This window comes from Phoca vitulina, unplaced genomic scaffold, assembly GCF_004348235.1.
Source record: "Phoca vitulina isolate PV1807 unplaced genomic scaffold, GSC_HSeal_1.0 scaffold21, whole genome shotgun sequence".
Classification (NCBI taxonomy): domain Eukaryota; kingdom Metazoa; phylum Chordata; class Mammalia; order Carnivora; family Phocidae; genus Phoca; species Phoca vitulina.
This window is the reverse complement of record NW_022589724.1, coordinates 26,782,375-26,801,492: the sequence shown is the minus strand read 5'-3', so window position 1 is coordinate 26,801,492 and position 19,118 is coordinate 26,782,375. Positions and strand designations below refer to the sequence as shown.

Below are 19,118 nucleotides of genomic sequence, written 5' to 3'. Positions count from 1 at the left end.
AGAAAGCAGAGAGAGGCGGAGATAGATAATAAGCCCTTCTAAGGTCCATGAAAGGGAGGATGTACCTGCAGGCCGTTCCCTTGCTTGTCCGGGACTGTGAGGAGGTAGGTTCAAGATCAGCAAGTGTCCCTGCCCCGAGCGCAGCCCATTCCACTACCTTGACCTCCCCACCTCTCCTCCCTCCCTTATAACCCCTCCACACCCCCTCACCCAACTTTGGAGAACCAGAGGGCTTCCAGGGAACAAACAACCAGAGGAGTCCCCAGCCAGCCTGTCCCCTGGCTCAGATGTCCTTAGTGTCACCAAGGTCAGCGTCAGAAGAAGGGGACTGGAAAGGTCAAGGTGGTGGTGGTGGGCTGCACAGAGAGACCCAGGGCAAAAGAGGCAGAGAAATAGGAAGACAGAGGGCCTAGTAGATGAGTGGGGTGCGAATGGTCAAAGGGACATGAAGAGGCACAAATGGGCGGGGGCTGAGGGACGAGGAACAGAGAGAGGCCAGCCAGGTGACAGGCGGAGGCCTCGGTGAAGTAGCCAGTTGCAGCAAGACCCGCTACCTCTGGTCCCGCCTGGCCCCTAAGACTCCTCCCCCGCAGCCCGCGCCCCGCCCCGCCCCGCCCCGCGCGCTTCGACTGGCTCCTCCCACGCGCCCCGCCCTGCGCGCTCCGGCTGGCTCCTCCCCCGATGCCCGCGCCCCGCCCTGCGCGCTCCGGCTGGCTCCTCCCCCCGATGCCCGCGCCCCGCCCTGCGCGCTCTGGGTAGCTCGGCGGTGGCGGCTGCCGGCTGGCGAGCGGGCGCGCTGAGGGAGGCGCGCTGAGGGAGGGCTCCCCGGCAGCAGGTGGGCGGGGTGCGGGCCGGCGGCGGCGGGCTGGGGGCTGCCAGGCTGCGCTCGGGCTGAGCGCGGCCGGCCGTGCGTCGCGCCATGGACTTCAACATGAAGAAGCTGGCGTCGGACGCGGGCATCTTCTTCACCCGGGCGGTGCAGGTGAGGCCGTGCGCCCTGGGCCTCGCGGCCCGGATGTGGGGCGGGCCGGGAGCACCCCTGCGGGAGAGCCGGGGGGCGCAGGAGAAGCCCCTGGAGGCTGCCGCCCCCCTCCCCGCTGCGGGGACGCCCTAGCCCCCCACATCCCTTACTGCTGCGCTACCCAGAAGAAAGAGCCCGGGGCGGCCGGCCTCTAGGGCACACTCAGCGTAGCCCGGGGCCGGGGACTGAGCCGGGCCTGGGCCCCGTTGCCCGGGGGGAGGCATCAGGGCCCACTGTTTATACTGGCTGGGTTACCCCGCTGCCGTGGCTGCCGCCCCAGGAGGGGAGAGAGCACCGGACGGCTCCTGCCTCCCAGCGCTTTCCCAGCAGTGACTCTGGCAGGCGTCTGGAGGCCTGAGCGCCAGGCCCGAGGACCATGCACCCTCCACGACCCCTGCTCCGAGCCTCAGTCTCTGCACCTGTGCAATGGGCTGGTGGTCCTGATTCCCTCAGGTCCTCTCTACACGCTTGGATAGTCGGTCCGGAAGCCAGGAGGGCTGGGATTACTTCCTTTCTGCTCCATGGGAGGCCTGTTTCCTCTTATTTCTCCAAGCCTGGGGGATGGGGACAGGGCTGAGGTCTGGCTGGGTGCCCTCCTTGGACAGCTGTCCAGGCTGATGATGCTGGGGTTGGAACAAGTCCTATCCACGTTCTGGGGCCAGGAGAGAAACTGAGGCATCTTAATGTAATGGTGAAGACCTGGAGGCAGCTGTGGGCATGGATGCTCCCTCTTGTGACCTTGAGGAAGGGGCTTCATCTCTTGGCCTCAGTTTTTCAATCTGAAAAATGGGATTAGCAATCCCTCCCTCCCAGGATGGATGTGAGGGTTCCTTGGTACTCTGCATGTACATGCTCACTAAAGGCAAGCTTATGGGGCGCCTGGGTGGCTCAGTCGGTTAAGCGTCTGCCTTCAGCTCAGGTCATGATCCCGGGGTCCTGGGATCAAACCCCATGTCGGGCTCCCTGCTTAGCAGGGAATCTGCTTCCCCCTCTTCCTCTGCCCCTCCCCACCCCCACTCGTGCTCTCACTCTCTCTCGCTCTCTCTCAAATTAAAAGAAAAATCTAAAAAAAAAAAAAAAAGGCAAGCATACTAGTGGTGTTAGTGTAGTTAGAATGGCACCTGTGCGGCATGTGACCTTGGGCAAGTCACTTTTCCCCCTTCTGTCAATCGGGTGTAACACCATTCTGCCTCCAGGGGTGGCTGCAGACTTGGGGCTTGGCCTGTCGCAGTGCTCTGGGAGCTGGTCCTATTGTTTGTCCTTGCTGTTGTTGTCGGCTCAGTTCTCTGGAGAAGCCCGGCCCCAGACAGTCTCTGGGAAACCCATGTGCTCATGTTTACTAGAAAACCCTGTCCCGTGTCCCATTGAGGATTAGTGCCCCAGTGAGGATTTGCTGCTTGGTATTTCAAGCCCCGCAGGTGACCCCAGCCCTAGTGGGGTTGCTAGGACCCTGGAGCCCCTTGGCTATCCTCAGTTCATCTGGAAGGTGGGAATCCTCCCAGTGTTGGTATGGCAACCACTCTATCTCCCATATCTGGGAAGAACCTGATCTGCCAGTTTCCTGCTACTGTGGGGCCCTGGCACCTGACCTGGCCAGGGCCTGCAGAGCCTGGGGTGTGGGGACGCTTGGGCCCTGTGGCCTCACTTCTCCTGGTGGGGCAGGCCCACTGGGTCACCCATACTGGAGTGGGAGCCAGCGCCCAGGCTCCAGACTCTGGGGTGGAGGAGGGAGCTGGGAGCTTTATAAATAGAGGCTTTCTCTGGCTCTGCACGCCCACCCCCTGCTGCTGCCATCTTGCAGGGAGCAGCCTCGGACTCTGCAGACATCAGCCCCTGAAGCATGGGGCCCTTCCTCTTGGTAGGGATGGGGCAGGGTGGCAGGCCAGAGGAGAGTGGTCTTGAAATGTCACCTGCATAGGAGAGGACCCTCGGGACCTGCCTGGAGATGGGAGTCAGTCAGGAGGGATGGGAGGGAGTTCTTCATTATCAGTGTGTGGGCAGCTTCTCTGCCTAGGTGCCGCCTTGCCATGTCCCAGGACATGCTGGGTACTCGGTCAGCCCCTCCATGTACCGGGGACACCTTTTAGAGCCTTGCTCCACCCCCATCCGGTAGGGAACCTGAGCTTGACCCTGGGAGAGCAGGATCCCTTTTGCATGGGTGATTCTGGGCTGGCTTCCCAGTCCCCGAACTGTGCCTTGAAAGTCAGGAAAGGTTTGTGAAGTTGGTCCAGGGGCTGGAAAGGCCCAGCTAAGGGCATCGAGGCAGGAAAACTAGGGTATATTGAGTAAGATATTACTTTATTAGTACTTTAATATACTTACTATGAGTAAGATATTAGTAGTAACGGCTGTAATAGTAAGGGTAGTGGTAGGACTGGTAATGATAAAGGCCAAGAGGAGGTGGTAGCGCTTTCATCATCTGAGCCAGCCAGGCAGGCAGCACTGGACATGGGATGGATGCCCAAGAGGTCAGGAAAGCCCCGTAGGACATTGAACCTGGGTGGGCCTGGGGTGTGAGGGATGGGTACCCTAAGGCTCAGTGGGGAGTGGCTGCCGTTAACCTTGCACATTTGGGTGACATAGTCATCTAAAGTAGGGTGCCTGGTACCATTGGGGTAAAGGGGTTCCTAGGTAGCTCCGAGGAGGAACATGAAGGAGGCCTTCTATTCGTGGTGATGATGACAGCAGCTAAGGTTTATTAGGCCTGTGCTGTGTGTTTCCAAATATTCTGTAAGATAGGTCCTGTTACCCCCTTCGCCAGGGCGGGGAACTAAAGACCAGAGAGGTGACTTTGCCTCTCTAAGCCTTGGTTTCCTTATCTGGAAAATGGGGCTAAGGCTACCCCTAAGGGGCTGGGTGAGGTGAGGCCTGCTCAGAGCCTGGCTCTGGGAGGCCCCAGTTTAGGGAATGTGAGGAGGCCCAGGAGTGGGGAGAGGTGGGAGGAGGCCAGGAGCAGCTGGTTCCCAGGTAGGGAGCTGGAGGCCTTAAGCCTGGCCCACCCAGGCCTGCAGCGAGAAACCCAAGCCCTGTTGCATAATTGATGGCTGCCCAGTGACTATCCGTGGCTGCCTCCCTCTCCCTACAGCTGGGCTGGAGCTGTTGTTGGCCTCTGGATGATTTATCGCTGCCAAGCAGTCTGGGAAGGGCCTCCAGACTCCAAGCCCATAATGACTCTGACTTGAGCACACTCTGCCCCTTGCTTAGCCTCAGTGGCATCATCTGTGACATGGGAAACTTGACCCAACTGTCTTGGAGGGCTCTCAGAGACGTGGTGGACCATTGGTGTCAAACGCTTAGCCCAGGGTTGGGCCACCATGCAGTCAACAGTACTGCTATCGTTATTACTGATCTTACTCCTGCAGGTCTATGCCCTTTTGCTATTTGGCTATGACCTTGAACAGGCTCTTTCTGCTGGAGCCTTCTAGATCAGACGGGCCAGGACTTGGGCCATTATCAGGTTGTTCCTGCGTGGCCCACACAGCCTCTGCTGGCTCTGACCTGTAGGACATCCTGGTTCTTGCCTGGCCTTGGGGCAGGGTTGCTGAGCTTTCTAGGCCTTGTGCATGCCCAGCAATTGGCTCTGATGGGCTAGTGGTGTTCCCTGTCCACCGCACCAGGCGACCAGAGGCCAGCCATGTGGCTGTCCTGCCCACACACACTCCCTTTCCTTCCCAGCTGCCTCCCCACCCATCAGCTCTTCATAGCAGCAGCACCGACTCCCTGCCAGACTCTGGCCTTCATGTCTTACCCACATCTTTCTTTCTTTTTTTTAATTTTTTTTTTTTTAAGTAGGCTCCACACTCAGCTTGGGGCTCAAACTCATGACCCTGAGATCAAGAGTTGCACACTCCACTGACTGAGCCCCTCAGGCGCCCCTTACCCACACCTTTCTTATTTCATCCTATTTCAGCTATGAGGGAGCTGCATTATTTATTATTCTCATTTTTCAGCTCAGGAAACTGATGCCAGAGAGGCAAAGCCACTTGCCCAACGTCACACCGCTCATCAGTGATAGAACTGAGACTTGAATCAAGTCCCTCTGATTCTGGGACCTGGGTTCCTCCCATTCACTCCCCTGGCACCCCCTCCCCAGTGGCTCCCAGTCCCCCAAGGAGCCCGTGATCACCCCAGACTTTGCATTGTGCCCCATTTATTCCCTGAGCACCTGCTACCAAGTGCTTTGCTTCAAAGTCAGGCTAAGAGAACCCCTAGAAATAGGCTCCCAATGACTCCTTATCTCTTTAAGTAATAAGCTAGATTTTGTACAAATGTGCATTTGGCGGGGGGGCGGGGGGGTGTCTCTAGCTTTCTGGATTTCCAAAAGAAGCCATGATCCCCAACCTCTGGTCCAGCCTAATTTTACAGAGGGGCAAACTGAAGCACAGAGCAGGGTTGTAACTTGGTCAGGGTCACAGAGCAGGTTAGGGGCAAAGCCAGTTTCTTGACCTTGGGCTTGGTCCTAGCTGGGGTGAGGGGAAGGGAGCGTGGGGCAGGGGTAGTCCCCGCTTTCCCCCTTCTGAGCCCTCCCCACCCCTCAACCCTACCCCCCACAGTTCACAGAGGAGAAATTCGGCCAGGCTGAGAAGACTGAGCTGGATGCACACTTTGAAAACCTTCTCACCCGGGCAGACAGCACCAAGAACTGGACAGAGAAAATCCTACGGCAGACAGAGGTGCTGCTGCAACCCAACCCCAGTGAGTGGGCGCCAGGCGGTCCTGGGTGAGGGGCTGGAGGTCACCGGCAAGTGGGACCGGGTTGCAGGTGGGACTGGGTGGCAGGCGGGATTTGGGTCAGGTTATTGGGGCTTCTGAGGCCTGCTTGGCGGGTGGGGGGGCAGTTAAAGAGAACAGCAGACTCAGTGATGGACTCCCAGATGCACTCTCTGGGGCAGCAAAAGTGTTAAGAGTTTTGCACCGAGAAGTTGAAGAAATGCTTGAAATTAAAACACGCTTGGGAGAAGAGGCAGTAAAAACATGAGCTGGGTCTTTGGAGAGGGTGGCGGGGCCCAGAGATGGAGGAGGGCTTGCCCAGGGTCACACTGCCGCAAGCGTGAGCGAGGAGCACGCAGAAGCAACGGGCAGGAGAACACAGGGGGAGAGAGGGGTGTCTTGGGGTCCTGATGCCTATCTGCCTCTAAGTCTCCTGTATAAGTGGGCGTCCCAGGAGCTTTCTGGAACCAACGCCAGAGCATCGTCCATGTGCGTGTTAGGTTCTGTAAATCCATATCGTACGGAGGGAGAAGTGAGTGAGCCCTCACTTTGGGCCTGTCACCCCCAGCTATGTGACCTGGGGTAGGCGTTTCATGTCTCTGAGCTGTGGCTTCCTCCTCTCAACAGTGAGGGGTCCTACAGGGTTGAGTGCCAGTTTCACTGGGTTGAAATGTGCACCAGAAAGAGAATATTCTGCCAGTCACCAGGCCAGGCACCCCCATGGGCAGGCCCTGGCCTGGATCTGTTTCTGTCGCCATGGCTGCTGTCCTTGGGTTGTACTGAAGAGCCCCGTGGCTTTGGCTGCTGTCTCCCTGCAGGTGCCCGAGTGGAGGAGTTCCTGTATGAGAAGCTGGACAGGAAGGTGCCCTCGCGGGTCACCAACGGGGAGTTGCTGGCACAGTACATGGCAGAGGCGGCCAGTGAGCTGGGGCCCACCACTCCCTATGGTGAGCCAAGCCCCACAGCCAGGGCCAAGGGTCATGGTCTCTTGCTCTCGAATTTTCCTCTATCCCTCCCTTCCTTTCTTTCTTTGTCTTTTTTGAAGTACACAAATAATATCTACTTGTAAACATTCATGAAATCAATGAATGAAAATGAAGAAATGAAAAAACTTTGAAATTAATGAAAATGAAACGAGTGAAAAAATTCACTCTCCTTGTAAACACCTCAATCAATGCAGATGAAAACAATGAGAAATGGAAGTTTCTCTTAACCAGTTTCAGCTTGTGTGCGTTTGTTAATGGGATCGTACTGTGTGTACCATTCTGCAACCTGATTTTTCAACTTGGTGTTGCATGAGCTACCACTTCACAGTGGCTCTTAGAGAGCTCCCTCCATCTTTTTTTTTTTTTAATTTTTAAAGTTTTACGGAGATATAATTTACATACCATAAAATGCACCTGTTTTAGGTGTGTAATTCAATGCTTTTTAGTGAATTTACAGAGTTGGACAAACATGCCCCCCAATCCTATTTAAAGAACATTTCTATCACCTGCACAAAGTGCCATGTCTGCTTGGAGTCGGTCCCCAGTCCCACCCCCTGCCAACTGCTCATGTGCTTTGTGTGCCTATAAATGTGTTTTTTCTGAACCTCTCGTATAAATGGAATCATATGGTGTGTTGGGTGGTTTTTTTTCAAGATTTAATTTATTTATTTATTTATTTATTTATTTGAGAGAGAGAGAGAGAGAGAGAGAGAGCGCGTGCTCATGAGCAGAGGGGGAGGGAGAAGGAGGAGGAAAGAATCCCAAGTGGACTCCGCATGGAGCCGGATACCGGGCTCAATCCCATGACCCCGAGATCATGACCTGAGCCGAAAGCAAGAGTCGAACACCCAACTGATTGAGCCACGCAGGTGCCCCACGGTGCGCTGTGTTTTGCTTCTGGCTTCTTTTACTGAGCGTAGTATCTCTGACATTCATCCATGCTGTAATGTGTTTTAGGATTTCATTCCTTGTTATTGTTGGATTGGATAGTATTCCATTGTATGGCTACACATTTGGGTTGTGTCCTTATGAACGTTTTCACATAGAACTTTGTGAGGACATATGTTTTCCCTTCTCCTGGGCATCCACCTAGGAATGGACTTGCTAGGTCATATGGTAAACTTAAGTTTACCTTTTTAGAAAATTACCAAACTGTCTTCCAAAGTGGCTGTGTGATTTTATATTCCTACTAGCAGGATGGTGGTTAATTTCCATATATTTGTGGATTTTCCATGTTTCCTTCTGTTGTTGATTTCTAATTGATTTCGCTGTAGTCAGAGAACATGCTTTGTATGATTTTAATCCTTTTACATTTATGAAGACTTGTTTATGGCCTAGTATATGGTCTTTCCTGGAGAATGCTGGTGTTCACTTGAGATCATATGTTATGTTGTTGAGTGGAGTGTGGTAGAGGCAACAGGCCAAATTGGTTGATAGGGTTGTTCTAGTCTTCTGTGTGCTTGCTGATTTTGTCTTATCCTATACATTATTGAGAACTATTGAAGTCTCCAACTATTTCTGTTGAATTGTCTATTTCTGGCTTCGGTTTGTCAGTGTTTGCTTCATATGTTTTTGGAGATCTGTTGTGAGGTCTGTATGTTTATTATTGTTATATCTTCCTGATAAATTGACTCTTACATCATTGTAAAATACTGTTCTTTGTCTCTGGTCACATTTACATTAAAGTCCATTTTATCTGATAGTTCAGATACTCCTATTCTCTTATGGTTATTGTTTACATAGTATACCTTTTCCTGTTCTTCTATTTTCAACATATTTATGTCTTTAAATCTAAAGTCTTTTCTTCTATAGACAGTATATATTTGGATTTTTTTTTAAAATCCCCTCTGACCATCTTTACCCTTTGATTGGAGTGTTTCATCCATTTATATTTAACGTAATTATTGATGCGGTTGGATTTACATATGCCATCTTATTATTTTCTCCATGTCTCAGATCATTTTTGTTCATCTGTTCCTCCTTTATTCCTTCTTTTGTGTCAAATAGGTATTTTCTAGTGTAACATTTTAATTTCTTTGTTGTTGTTTTTTTAAGTTTTTTAATTTATTTATTTGACAGAGAGAGAGTGTGCACAAGCAGGGGGAGATTCAGGCTCCCCACTGAGCAGGGAGCCCAATGCGGGGCTCAATCCCACGACCCTGGGACCCAGGACCCTAAGGCAGACACGTAACTGACTGAGCCATCCAGGCACCCCTCTTTCTTGCCTTTTTAACAAAGTATTTCTTACTGGTTTCACAATATGAACAACAGTATGTATTTTAACTTATCCCAGTCTGCTTCAGAACAATACTGACTTAATTCCAGTAAAATATAGACACTTTACTCCAATATAACTCTATCTCCTCTCCCTTCCTTTGTGCTGTTATTATCATATATATTTCATTTCTATTTTGTATGAGCCCAGCAATACAGTTTTATAGTTATTATTTTGTACAATTGTCTTTTAAATCAGTTAAGAAAAGAGAAAAAATATGTTTGTATTGTCTTTTGTATTTGCCTATGTAACTACCTTTATTGGTGGTCTTTATTGCTTTATGTGGATTCAGCTTACCATCTGGTGTCATTACCTTTGAACCTGAAGTATTTCTTCTGTGGCAGGGTGGCTAGCAGTGGATTCTCTCAGTCTTGTTTCTCTGGGAATGTCTTTATTCCGTGTGCACATTTGTTAGACAGTTTTGCTATATGTAGTATTCTTGGATGAGAATTTTTTCCTTTTTTTGCTTTGAATATATCATTTCACTGCCATCCGGCCTCCATTGTTTCTTTTTTTTTTTTCTTTAGGTTTTGTTTTGTTGGTTTGTTTGTTGTTGTTGTTGTTGTTTGTATCTTTTTTTAAGTAATCTCTACACCCAAAGTGGGGCTCGGACTCACAACCCCCGAGATCAAGAGTTGCATGTTCTACCAACTGAGCCAGCCTGACACCCCAGCTTCCATTGTTTCTGATGAGAAGTCATTTGTAAATCTCATCATGGTTCCCTTGTATGTGATGAGTTGCTTTTCTATTGCTGCTTTTGAGACTTTGTCTTTGTCTCTCAGCAACTTGACCAAGATGTCCTGGCGGTCGGTCTCTTTGTATTCATCCTATTTTGGGTTTGTTGAGTTTCTTGGATATGGACATTAATGTTTTTCATCAAAATCAGAAACATTTTCAGCTATTATTTCTTTTTTTTTTTTTAAGATTTTGTTTATTTATTTATTTGACAGAGAGAGAGAAACAGCATGAGAGGGGATAGGGTCAGAGGGAGAAGCAGGCTCCCCACTGAGCCGGGAGCCCAATGCGGGACTCGATCCCAGGACTCTGGGATCATGACCTGAGCCGAAGGCAGTTGCTTAACCCAACTGAGCCACCCAGGCGCCCTATTATTTCTTCAGATATTTTTTCTGCCCCTTGCTCTCCTCTTCTTCTGGGACTCCCATTACTCATATGTTGATTTGTTTCATGATGTCCCATAGGTCTCTGAGGCTTTGTTTGTTGTTATTCGTTCATTTCTCTTTTTGTTCTTCAGATGAGGTCATCCCTATTGATCTGTCTTTAAAGTGGCTCAGTTTTCCTTCAGCTAGCTCACACTTGGCAGTTGAGCCCTTCTGGTGGATTTTGCATATCAGTTGTGGTGCTTTTCAACTCCAGAGTTTTTCTTTCTTTTTAATAGTTTTCATCTCTTTCTTGATATTCTTTATTTGATGAGTCATCATATTTTTCTTCAATTTTTTAAGCATTAAAAAAAAAAAACCACATTTTTTTCTTCTGCTTAGAAGTCTTTGCTAAATCTGGGCTGCCTGGGTGGTGCAGTGGTTGGACATCCAGCTCTTGGTTTCAGATTGGATCATGGTCTCAGGGTCATGGGATCAAGCCCCATGTCAGGCTCTGCACTACGTGGGGAGCCTGCTTGAGGATTTTCTCTCTCCCTCTCCCTGTGCTCCTCCCCCACACACATGCATGCTCTCTCTCTCTCAAATAAATAAATAAATCTTTTTTAAAAAAAGAAGTCTGCTAAATCTAACATCTGAGTGTCCTTAGAGACAGTGACTATTGATTGCTTTTTCCTTCTGCTTGTTGACCATACTTACGTGTTTCTTTGCATGTCACACAATGTTTTGTTGAAATCTGGACGTTTGAGATAATATGGTAGCTATGGATTCGGAATCACTTGGGGTTGTTGTTGCTGTTCGTTTGCTTAGAGACTGGCCTGGGCTAATTGTTTAGAGTCTGTGTCCCTTGCAGTGGGCAGCGCCTGATGCAGCTGCTGCGTTCACAGTTTTTTGGGGTTTTTTTAATCATTCTTTTTCTTTTCAAGCTAAGCTTCCTAGGTTTTACTCCTGGGTTAGCATATGTTAGTAGTCAGGCAATGATAGATCAGTCAGAGGTTGTGCTTAAACATTTGGCACCATTAAGGCTTTACTGATGAATTTGTGGGTGTGCTGGGGAATACATTCAAAGTTCATTCAAAGTTCAAGTAGTTTACAAGTCTGCCCAGCTTTTATTTTGTGTGCAAAGCCTCCCATTTGGTCAACAACGATGAGTAGATACCTAGGGTTCCCTCCAGTCCTTCCTGAGTGTGTCACACACACGTGTGTAGCCTTCCAGACCACCAGAGATACCTGGGAGCTGGTCAGGGCCCACGTGACTATCTTGTTTCCAGATCTCCTGTTAAATTTCTGGCAGATCTGTTCCAACCAGTATTCCCTATTCAAGTCAGCTGTAATGTTGGTCTTTCTCAATTACTTGCCATTGGGATCACTATTGTTTTTTGTTGTTTTTTTTTTAAAGATTTTATTTATTTGACAGAGAGAGACACAGCGAGAGAGGGAACACAAGCTGGGGGAGTGGGAGAGGGAGAAGCAGGCTTCCCGCAGAGCAGGGAGCCCGATGCGGGGCTCGATCCCAGGACCTGGAATCATGACCTGAGCCGAAGGCAGACGTTTAATGACTGAGCCACCCAGGCGCCCCAGGATCACTATTGTTTTTGACAGGGTCCCCTGGATTTTTCTATGCTCCTGCCCAAATCAAGTCAGCCCCAATACCACTACCTTCCCCTGCAACCCATGCCCCGGCTCTGCCCACCCCCTAGCAGTGAGGCTGCCGACCTCAGGACTTGCCCCGCCTGAGTAGAACTACAACACCACAGAGCTGACAAGACAGGAGTTCCCCCCCACCCACACAGGCTCCCACCTTGTTCTTACCAAGGTTCAGGAGTTCTTGAGTAAATATTCTCAGTTTATTTGCCTTTGGTCAATTTCCAGAGTCCAGAAATGTTTGCTTTTGACAGTGATATCCACTTTTACTATTGTTTTCTGGGGAACAGGATTTGTTGAGGTGCTTTCTGTGTTGTTCTGGAAGTCCCACCCCCACCCCCTATCCTTTTAATGCTGTGTCGTGTTCCACGTTTGGGATGTCCCGCTATTTATTTGTCAGTCTCCAGGTGACAGATATGCAGGTCGCTCCACATGTTTCCAGGCCATTCTGCACGAAGCCCCCTGTGCTCACGCTTCCTCGGCATGCCTCTCCCTGGTCGCTCCCTTACTTCTGGGGGTCAGAGCAGCCTGAGCCTGAGCCTCTTCCTCACCCTTAAACTCCATCTAACCAGGGAAGACACTAATCAAGGTGGCAGAAGCTGAAAAGCGCCTGGGAGCCGCAGAGAGGGATTTTATCCACACAGCCTCCATCAACTTCCTCACGCCTCTGCGCAACTTCCTGGAAGGGGACTGGAAGACCATTTCGGTGAGAGCCCTGGGGCCGTCCCACTTCCTGGTTGCTGTGGCATCCTCCTCCTGGGAGCTGCTGAGCACAGGCTCTCCTCCCATGCTGGGAACCCAGCTCTCCCAGGCCTCCCCAGACATGGCTCTTATGGGCTGAGTGACACAGAGTGGATGACGTCCCCCTGTGTGGGCCTCAGTTTCCCCATCTGGACCTGATGGCCCTGTGGGCCAGTCCTGCCACAGCCCAGGATCTCCCAGGGCTTCCCAGGCTCTCACTCTTCCCTGTTATCCGTCCCCACAGAAGGAGAGACGTCTCCTACAAAACCGGCGTCTGGACTTAGATGCCTGCAAAGCACGGCTGAAGAAGGCCAAGGCTGCGGAAGCCAAAGCCACGGTAGGTGTCCCTGCTGGTCTCCCGCCCACCCCCCCAGCTCTGTTTGGAGCCAAGGGCGGGTGAAGGGACCTGATGTTTGGCATGACCTTTCTTCCCTGTCTGGAGAGGTCTGCCTGGGGGGCACTGGTCCTGGCTGACCGCTTCAGGTCACGCCTCTTCCCTCCCCCCCGCCCCCCCTCCGGAACCCTGGCCGCCCAGAGCTCCGGGTCCCAGGGCAGACTTTTATGGGGTGGGCTGACCAGCAGTGCCCTGACCTGGGCTCAGGGCATGCCACAGCCTCCCCAGACAGACAACCAGTTGGAGTTTCTCGCATGGCCCTGCCCTGCCCTCCCTGAATGCTTGGCTCTGTCCCCCGGCTCTGCCCGGGCATGGCTCCCCCTTACTAACTCCCCCACCCGCTGCTCCAGCGCTGGTCCCAGGGTGCCCTGATAGTGTGAACCCTGGAGCTGGACCGCCCACCTGCTCAGGGACACGACCAAGGGCCCTCTCAGGGAGTCCCACGGCCCTGGGTCAGGCCGGGGCCTCTCCCTCTACTCCCAGCTCACTGAGGCCTGCTCAGCCTGGCCGGGCCAGTCGATACAGTGTGGCGCAGTTTGACCAGGGCTTAGGCCGGGGTGGGGGGAGCGGGCCTGAGGGGGAGCACACTCCTGGCATGCCAGGCAGCTTGCGGAGGGTAGGGGCCTAGAGGCTACCTCACACCCGGGAACCCCCAGGTCGAGGGCAGCCGGAGGTACGGCCACCTTGCCCGCCCAGGCTCTCAGCTGCCCGTGAGGGTTTGGGCCCCAACCCCTCCTTGCATCCCCTCCCACAGGGTGGCCCCTCGGGACCATGGAGTCTGGGCCTGTGCTGCCCCTGGTGAGAGCCAAGGGCAGGGTCTCAGCTCATGCAGGTGTGTGGGGTCCAGATCGGAGGCAGGGGCTCAGCCACTGGAGTCTTGTGGTGGTTGGGTAGGATGACCGATGGCCACAGGGATAACGTCTCTAAGTCACCTGGACAGGACAGTCTCTCTGGAGTACCTTGGCCAGAACCAGCTTATCCTCCATCAGCCAGGCCAGAGGAGCCTTTTCTTAGTCACTAGAGCGGCACGACCTCCTCTCTAGCTGTCTGGCCCAGACAACCTCAGGCCCTTGGGTTAGGCCACGTGCCCCCTGCAGAGCTAGGCCTGCGACAACCCAGGCACAGTGAGCGCCCCACAGGACCGCAGCCCAGCAGGTCATCCCTGCCCGCCCCGCTAAACACACGCACACACGCATAGCAGGACTCCTTCCAGGGGGCAGGGCCGTCTGTCTGCCTGCCCGCCACCTGCTCTCCCCCCCCCCCCCGCCATGGGGGGCCTGCTCCCGCCTGCGCTGTGGACTCACTAACCTCTTTGTTTTTGTTCCTTTCCGTTCTGCTTTGGGTAACTTGGCTCAGTGTGAGGGAGATGTGAGTATACCTGTCCACGTGCCGTGCTGCTTCTGGTTTGCCCATCCCAGCCTCGGGCCACAGTGGCGTGGCCGGCCCAGGGGACGTCCTGGGCATTTTGCAAGCAGCTGGTCTCCTCACCAGAGCCTCTGCCATGCATAGCCTCTGGTTTAGGGGGGACGCCAGGCATTGGAGCCTGTGAGTCAGCTTTTTGCAAACATGGAAAGCCTGTCACCCTGTCCACCCATGCATCCATCTGTCCACCTTGTTGTGGGGGAGGGGCCCGGTCCTTTGCTGCAGGAGTGAGAGATGGGCCGTGTGGAGATTCTGGGATGGAGAAAGCTGGGGTCAGGGGTGATTTGTCTGGAGGACTGTGGCTCTAACTGGGGCATCTGAGCGGGGCTAGGGAGGAGGGGGGCCAGGCCCAGTCTGCGACTCATCCATCAGACGATGCTCATCAGACGATGAGCAGACTCATCGTCTGCTTTCCTGGGGTCCCAGCGTGACCACCCACCTGGTCTTTGTCTGACTCTCTCTGTCCCCAAGCCCACCTTGTGCCCAGGAGGTTGGAGCGGGGAGAAGGGGTCCACGTGGTATGTGTCTGCAGCCTCCTGTCCCTGGGGCCGGGGCTCCTGGCCTCTCCCCATGGGAGACTCTGGGGCGGCGCCTGGCCCCGTGTGACGCCCCCTCCCCCCATGACCTCTGTTCCCGCCAGACGGTGCCTGACTTTCAGGAGACTAGACCACGTAATTACATTCTCTCGGCCAGCGCCTCCGCGGTAAGCGCCCCGCCCCGGCTGCCCCCTCCCTCCGCCGCTCAGGCGCCAGGAGCACAGGCCGCGGCCCCGGAGCCGGGAAGGCAGCAGCCCCGCTCCTCGCCGCCGGCCTGCACCCTGCGCCCACGTCGCTGGCCTCGCTTCTGTCTGCGCCGCGCTGGAGGTGGGGGCCGGCCCAGCTGCCCCAGACAGCGTGGGGACAGCGTGGGGAGCTGGGCGGCATCTGCCCGTCTCCTAGGGCCCCAAGGTCTGCCCGCCACCCCCCCCATCAAGGGCACTGCCCCCCGGCCCACCTCGGGCTCGAGGACCCCAGAGCTGTGACAAGGGGGGCACTCTTCATCCAGCTGCCTCTCTGGCTCATCTGCCCGGCGTCCTGGGAGCGAGGAGAGACCCAGAGCCCTTGCAGGGAGGGTGAGGACCAGCGGGCTGGGGGCAGGCCTGTCCGGAGGAGGCTTGGGGCAGCCGTGGGGGCCGAAGGCTCCGAGTGTCATGGGATCTTTTCTCCACGGCTGTGTTGAGCTACTAGGTGTTTACCATTCAGTGTGGGACACGGGCCAACCACACCTCTCCCATTGTGCCTGTCGCCACCACTGCTGTGCCTTCTCTGCCTTCTTCTCTGACCTTCCATTTCCACCAGGGGTGGCGTGCGCTCGCACAGGCCCTCTGGCTCTCTCCGCCCCCCATCACGCCCGCAGGCCCCTCTCGCTGCGTGTCCTCCAGCCGCGCGCAGAAGTCACTCTCCACATTTTGGTTTTCTAAATGGCACTGTGGTGGGACATCTCAGTCCACAGGACAGGCCTTGTTCTGCTTTCCATCCTTCAGGTCATCATCTTAGTATAGACTCTCCGCACTGGGCAGGAGAAATGGGTCTCCTAAGTCGTGGCGGGGGGAGGGGGGGCTTTCTTCTTTAGACTCTGGATGACACTTCCTGCCCCCCTTCTTGGGCCGAGTGGAAGGAGGAATATCCTGGAGGGTGGAGACCGCCCTGTTTTTTTCTTTTGCCATTGAACCCCAGTGTGACTCGGGCACGAGGCTGCCTTTCTCTGCCGAAGGACAGAAAGGTTCAGTGACTGGCCTAGGGTCACACGGCCCTGCGTCCCAGCCCACCAGCCTTAGCTGATTGTCAGGGTGGGATGGGGGACACTGGGTCTCCCATCAGAGCCTGGGGGCTTACGCTGTAGGAGAAACCCAAGCAGGACTTCCCAGCTGGCTGTCCCTGCCTTCCCTGCATGCGGCATGTTGGGCTGGACTGTGGTTGTCAGTGACCCCGCTCACGCCAGGCCGCATCCCAGCCTCAGCTCCTGGTTGGGTTATGGGGAGGGAGTGAAGAAGGCTCGTGGAGGGGGAAGGGGTGGGGTCTTGGGGAGCTGGGACAGGGCGTGGGCTCTGGGGTTCAGCCGTCCTCACCCCACTCCCCCGCTGACCGGTGCCCCCTCCCTCCCCTGCTGCCCGGTCCTGTTGTGGTCTCCGAAGCTCTGGAATGATGAGGTGGACAAGGTGAGTCTGGGCTTAGGAGGCTTCGGGGCAGAGGCTTGAAGCGGGTGGGGATGGGGTAGGGGTCAGATCGGTTTCTAGCTCTGGACTCTGCCACTGTCGGGGTATCACTTTCCTTCTGTGGGGAAACCGCCTCCACAGTTCCTCTGAGCACACAGGGGAATGGCGGTGTCAGATGGCAAGGGACGGAGTGTCAAAGGTGGTGGCAGAGCACCCGCGGGTCTGTCTCTGAACCGCTTGTGACGGGACAGGTCCAGAGGGGTCCCAGCTAGGGGGCAGGGCTCCGGGCCTGAAGTCAGGGGTGAGAAGCACATCCCTGCCACCAGGATAACTGTCCGCGTCCCCAGGGCGGACGTGTCGTCTGCATCCAGAGCAGGAGAGGAGGCTGCTCCTGGGCGGGAAGGCGGGGGCAACTGTTGCTGTCAGCCACTGTCCCCTCTGCCCTTCCCAGGCCGAGCAGGAGCTCCGAGTGGCCCAGACGGAGTTTGACCGGCAGGCAGAAGTGACCCGACTCCTGCTGGAGGGAATCAGCAGCACTCACGTGAGTCCCGCCCTGTGATGCCCATCATCCACCGATTCCTTCCCCCCGACCCGGGTCCCCCACTAAACTCCTCCACAAGAGGCAGGCGATGAACTTGGATCTCAGAAGCAGGTGGCAAGGGGCAGTGCTTGAGCCCACGGTCCTCAGGGTGGAACTTTAGCTTTGGTCCCAGTGCCAAAGGCTGGGCAGCCCTCCCCCGCCCCAGGGAGCAGGTGGCTTGGGGTCGAGGACGGAGCGCTGAAGGCCAGGCTCTGCAGGGGTGGGGGGGCTTCTGGTCGGCTAGGACACCTCCCACTGTCGGCACCACCGTCCGCCCCCCCCCCGCAGGTGAACCACCTTCGCTGCCTCCATGAGTTTGTGGAGTCCCAGACAACTTACTACGCGCAGTGCTACCGCCACATGCTGGACCTGCAGAAACAGCTGGGCAGGTGCCCGCTGGGGTCCCCAGGCTCCCAGGCCCCACGAGCGGCCCGCGCCCCCTCCCCCGGGCAGCAGCCTTCTCCCGAGGCTCAGCAAGCAGGGCGGGTTAGAGGGCTGCTGACCCGCAGTCGGGGGCATCACATGCCTCTCTCGGTGACAGGGAGGTGGCTGGCCTGGGCGGGAGGATGGCAGGGACGGGGCGGTACGGCTCACGCTTCCCCTTGCCTTGCTTTCCCCCTCATGCTGCCAGCTCCCAGGGAGCCATGTAAGTAGCCGGGGTCTCCTTGCCTCTGTGGCAGTGGGCCCAGGTGTTCGGCGGAGCACGTGGGACTCCCACGGGGACACAGCTCCCAGCTGAGATGTCACCCCTCTCCAGATTCCCAGGCACCTTCGTGGGCACCACAGAGCCCGCCTCCCCGCCCCTCAGCAGCACCTCGCCCACCACCGCCGCGGCCACCATGCCCGTGGGCCCCTCTGCGGCTGGCCTGGCCCCTCCAGGAGAGGCCGCTCTTCGCCTGGAGGAGGTGACCCCCCCCGCCAGCGGGACCCGGAAGGCCCGGGTGCTCTACGACTATGAGGCGGCCGACAGCAGCGAGCTGGCCCTGCTGGCTGATGAGGTGGGCCTGGCACCACGGGAACCAGAATGGGGAGTCCCCCCCCACTGCCTTCAAGTGTCCGAGGGGCCCTGGGGTGGAGCTGGGGCTGGGGGTGCGCGGAGGCAGCTGCAGCTCTGGGGAAGCAGTCTCTCCGTAGGGGGGATGGAGGCGAACTCCTGCCTCTGGAGGAGGTGCAGATGCCCGGGTCTCGTGGGGCCCTGGCAGCCCTGTCCCCACGCCCTCCTGCCCCCGGCTGGGGTGTGACCTCCCCTCTGCGCCCTCCTCTTCAGCTCATCACTGTCTACAGCCTGCCTGGCATGGACCCTGACTGGCTCATCGGCGAGAGAGGCAACAAGAAGGGCAAGGTCCCAGTCACCTACTTGGAACTGCTCAGCTAAGCAGGCCCCCTCCAGGCCCCTGCCCACTCTGGCCTGGGCGGGAGAGGGCGGGGGGAGGGGGTCGGCAGCCCTGCCACTTGTCTGTTGGTGACTCAGCTGCTCAGGGTGGGGCGACTAGCCCCATTCTGTCCGTGCCCCCGGTCATCCGGCTGTGCGGGGGCCCCTCCCCCAGCCCCGCTTCTGGAGCCCCCCACCCTGCCTGCATCCCCTGAGCACCCCCGCTCCCCAACCCTCCCGGCTCCTGCTAAGGAGGGGGGTGGGGCTGGCCGCGGTGCCGCCCTAGGCCCCCCGGCCCCCGTGGGAAGCCTGGGTTGCACCCTTGGCCAGAGAGCACCTGCCTTTCGGTAGCCAAAAGCAGCAAGGTGGGGGAGGCAGGCAGGTGTGCGGCAGCCCGGGGCCTGGGTGCCAGCCCCTGCGGAGGGACCGGGGCGGAGGGACTGGGTGCTGCCCTCCCCCTCCCACACGGACAGCTCACGCCAAGTTCCGTGGCTCAGCCTGCACCTCTCCACACACACTTTTTAAACTGGTCTTTTTACTCTGCCTGTCTGCTTGCTCTCTAGCCAGTGACAAATAATAAACCAGCCTTCACGTGCATGTCGCCTGGGCTCCCGTCGGCTGCAGGCCCCCTGGGGCTGGCCCTGAGGGTGGGCAAGGGAAGCCC

General features: G+C 55.9%; 1 protein-coding gene across 5 annotated transcripts; it reads left to right on the top strand.

Moving 5' to 3' along the window:
• Positions 1-780: 780 nt before the first annotated feature.
• SH3GLB2 (SH3 domain containing GRB2 like, endophilin B2) lies at positions 781-18,640 on the top strand. Of its 5 annotated transcripts, XM_032418765.1 has the most exons (13): positions 783-982; positions 5,575-5,716; positions 6,550-6,678; positions 12,324-12,457; positions 12,737-12,829; positions 14,243-14,254; positions 14,949-15,011; positions 16,482-16,505; positions 16,954-17,043; positions 17,371-17,471; positions 17,714-17,728; positions 17,840-18,080; positions 18,350-18,576. In XM_032418765.1, the coding sequence occupies exons 1-13, from the start codon at positions 920-922 to the stop codon at positions 18,455-18,457; spliced, it is 1,215 nt and encodes a 404-aa protein (XP_032274656.1). In that variant the 5' UTR covers positions 783-919; the 3' UTR covers positions 18,458-18,576. The 5 variants fall into 5 exon arrangements, with proteins under 5 accessions (XP_032274660.1, XP_032274657.1, XP_032274656.1 ...); XM_032418766.1 differs by lacking the exon at positions 14,243-14,254 and having other exon boundaries at positions 782-982; XM_032418767.1 differs by lacking the exon at positions 17,714-17,728.
• The last annotated feature ends 478 nt before the right edge of the window (positions 18,641-19,118 follow it).

What these genes read in the sequence shown, in the direction of transcription:
- SH3GLB2 (XM_032418765.1), top strand. Translation starts at nt 920, where the DNA reads ATGGACTTCAACATGAAGAAGCTGGCGTCGGACGCGGGCATCTTCTTC. An exon ending in TCTTCACCCGGGCGGTGCAG is followed by an intron (nt 983 to 5,574) that starts GTGAGGCCGTGC and finishes TACCCCCCACAG; the next exon opens with TTCACAGAGGAGAAATTCGG. An exon ending in TCTCGGCCAGCGCCTCCGCG is followed by an intron (nt 15,012 to 16,481) that starts GTAAGCGCCCCG and finishes TGGTCTCCGAAG; the next exon opens with CTCTGGAATGATGAGGTGGA.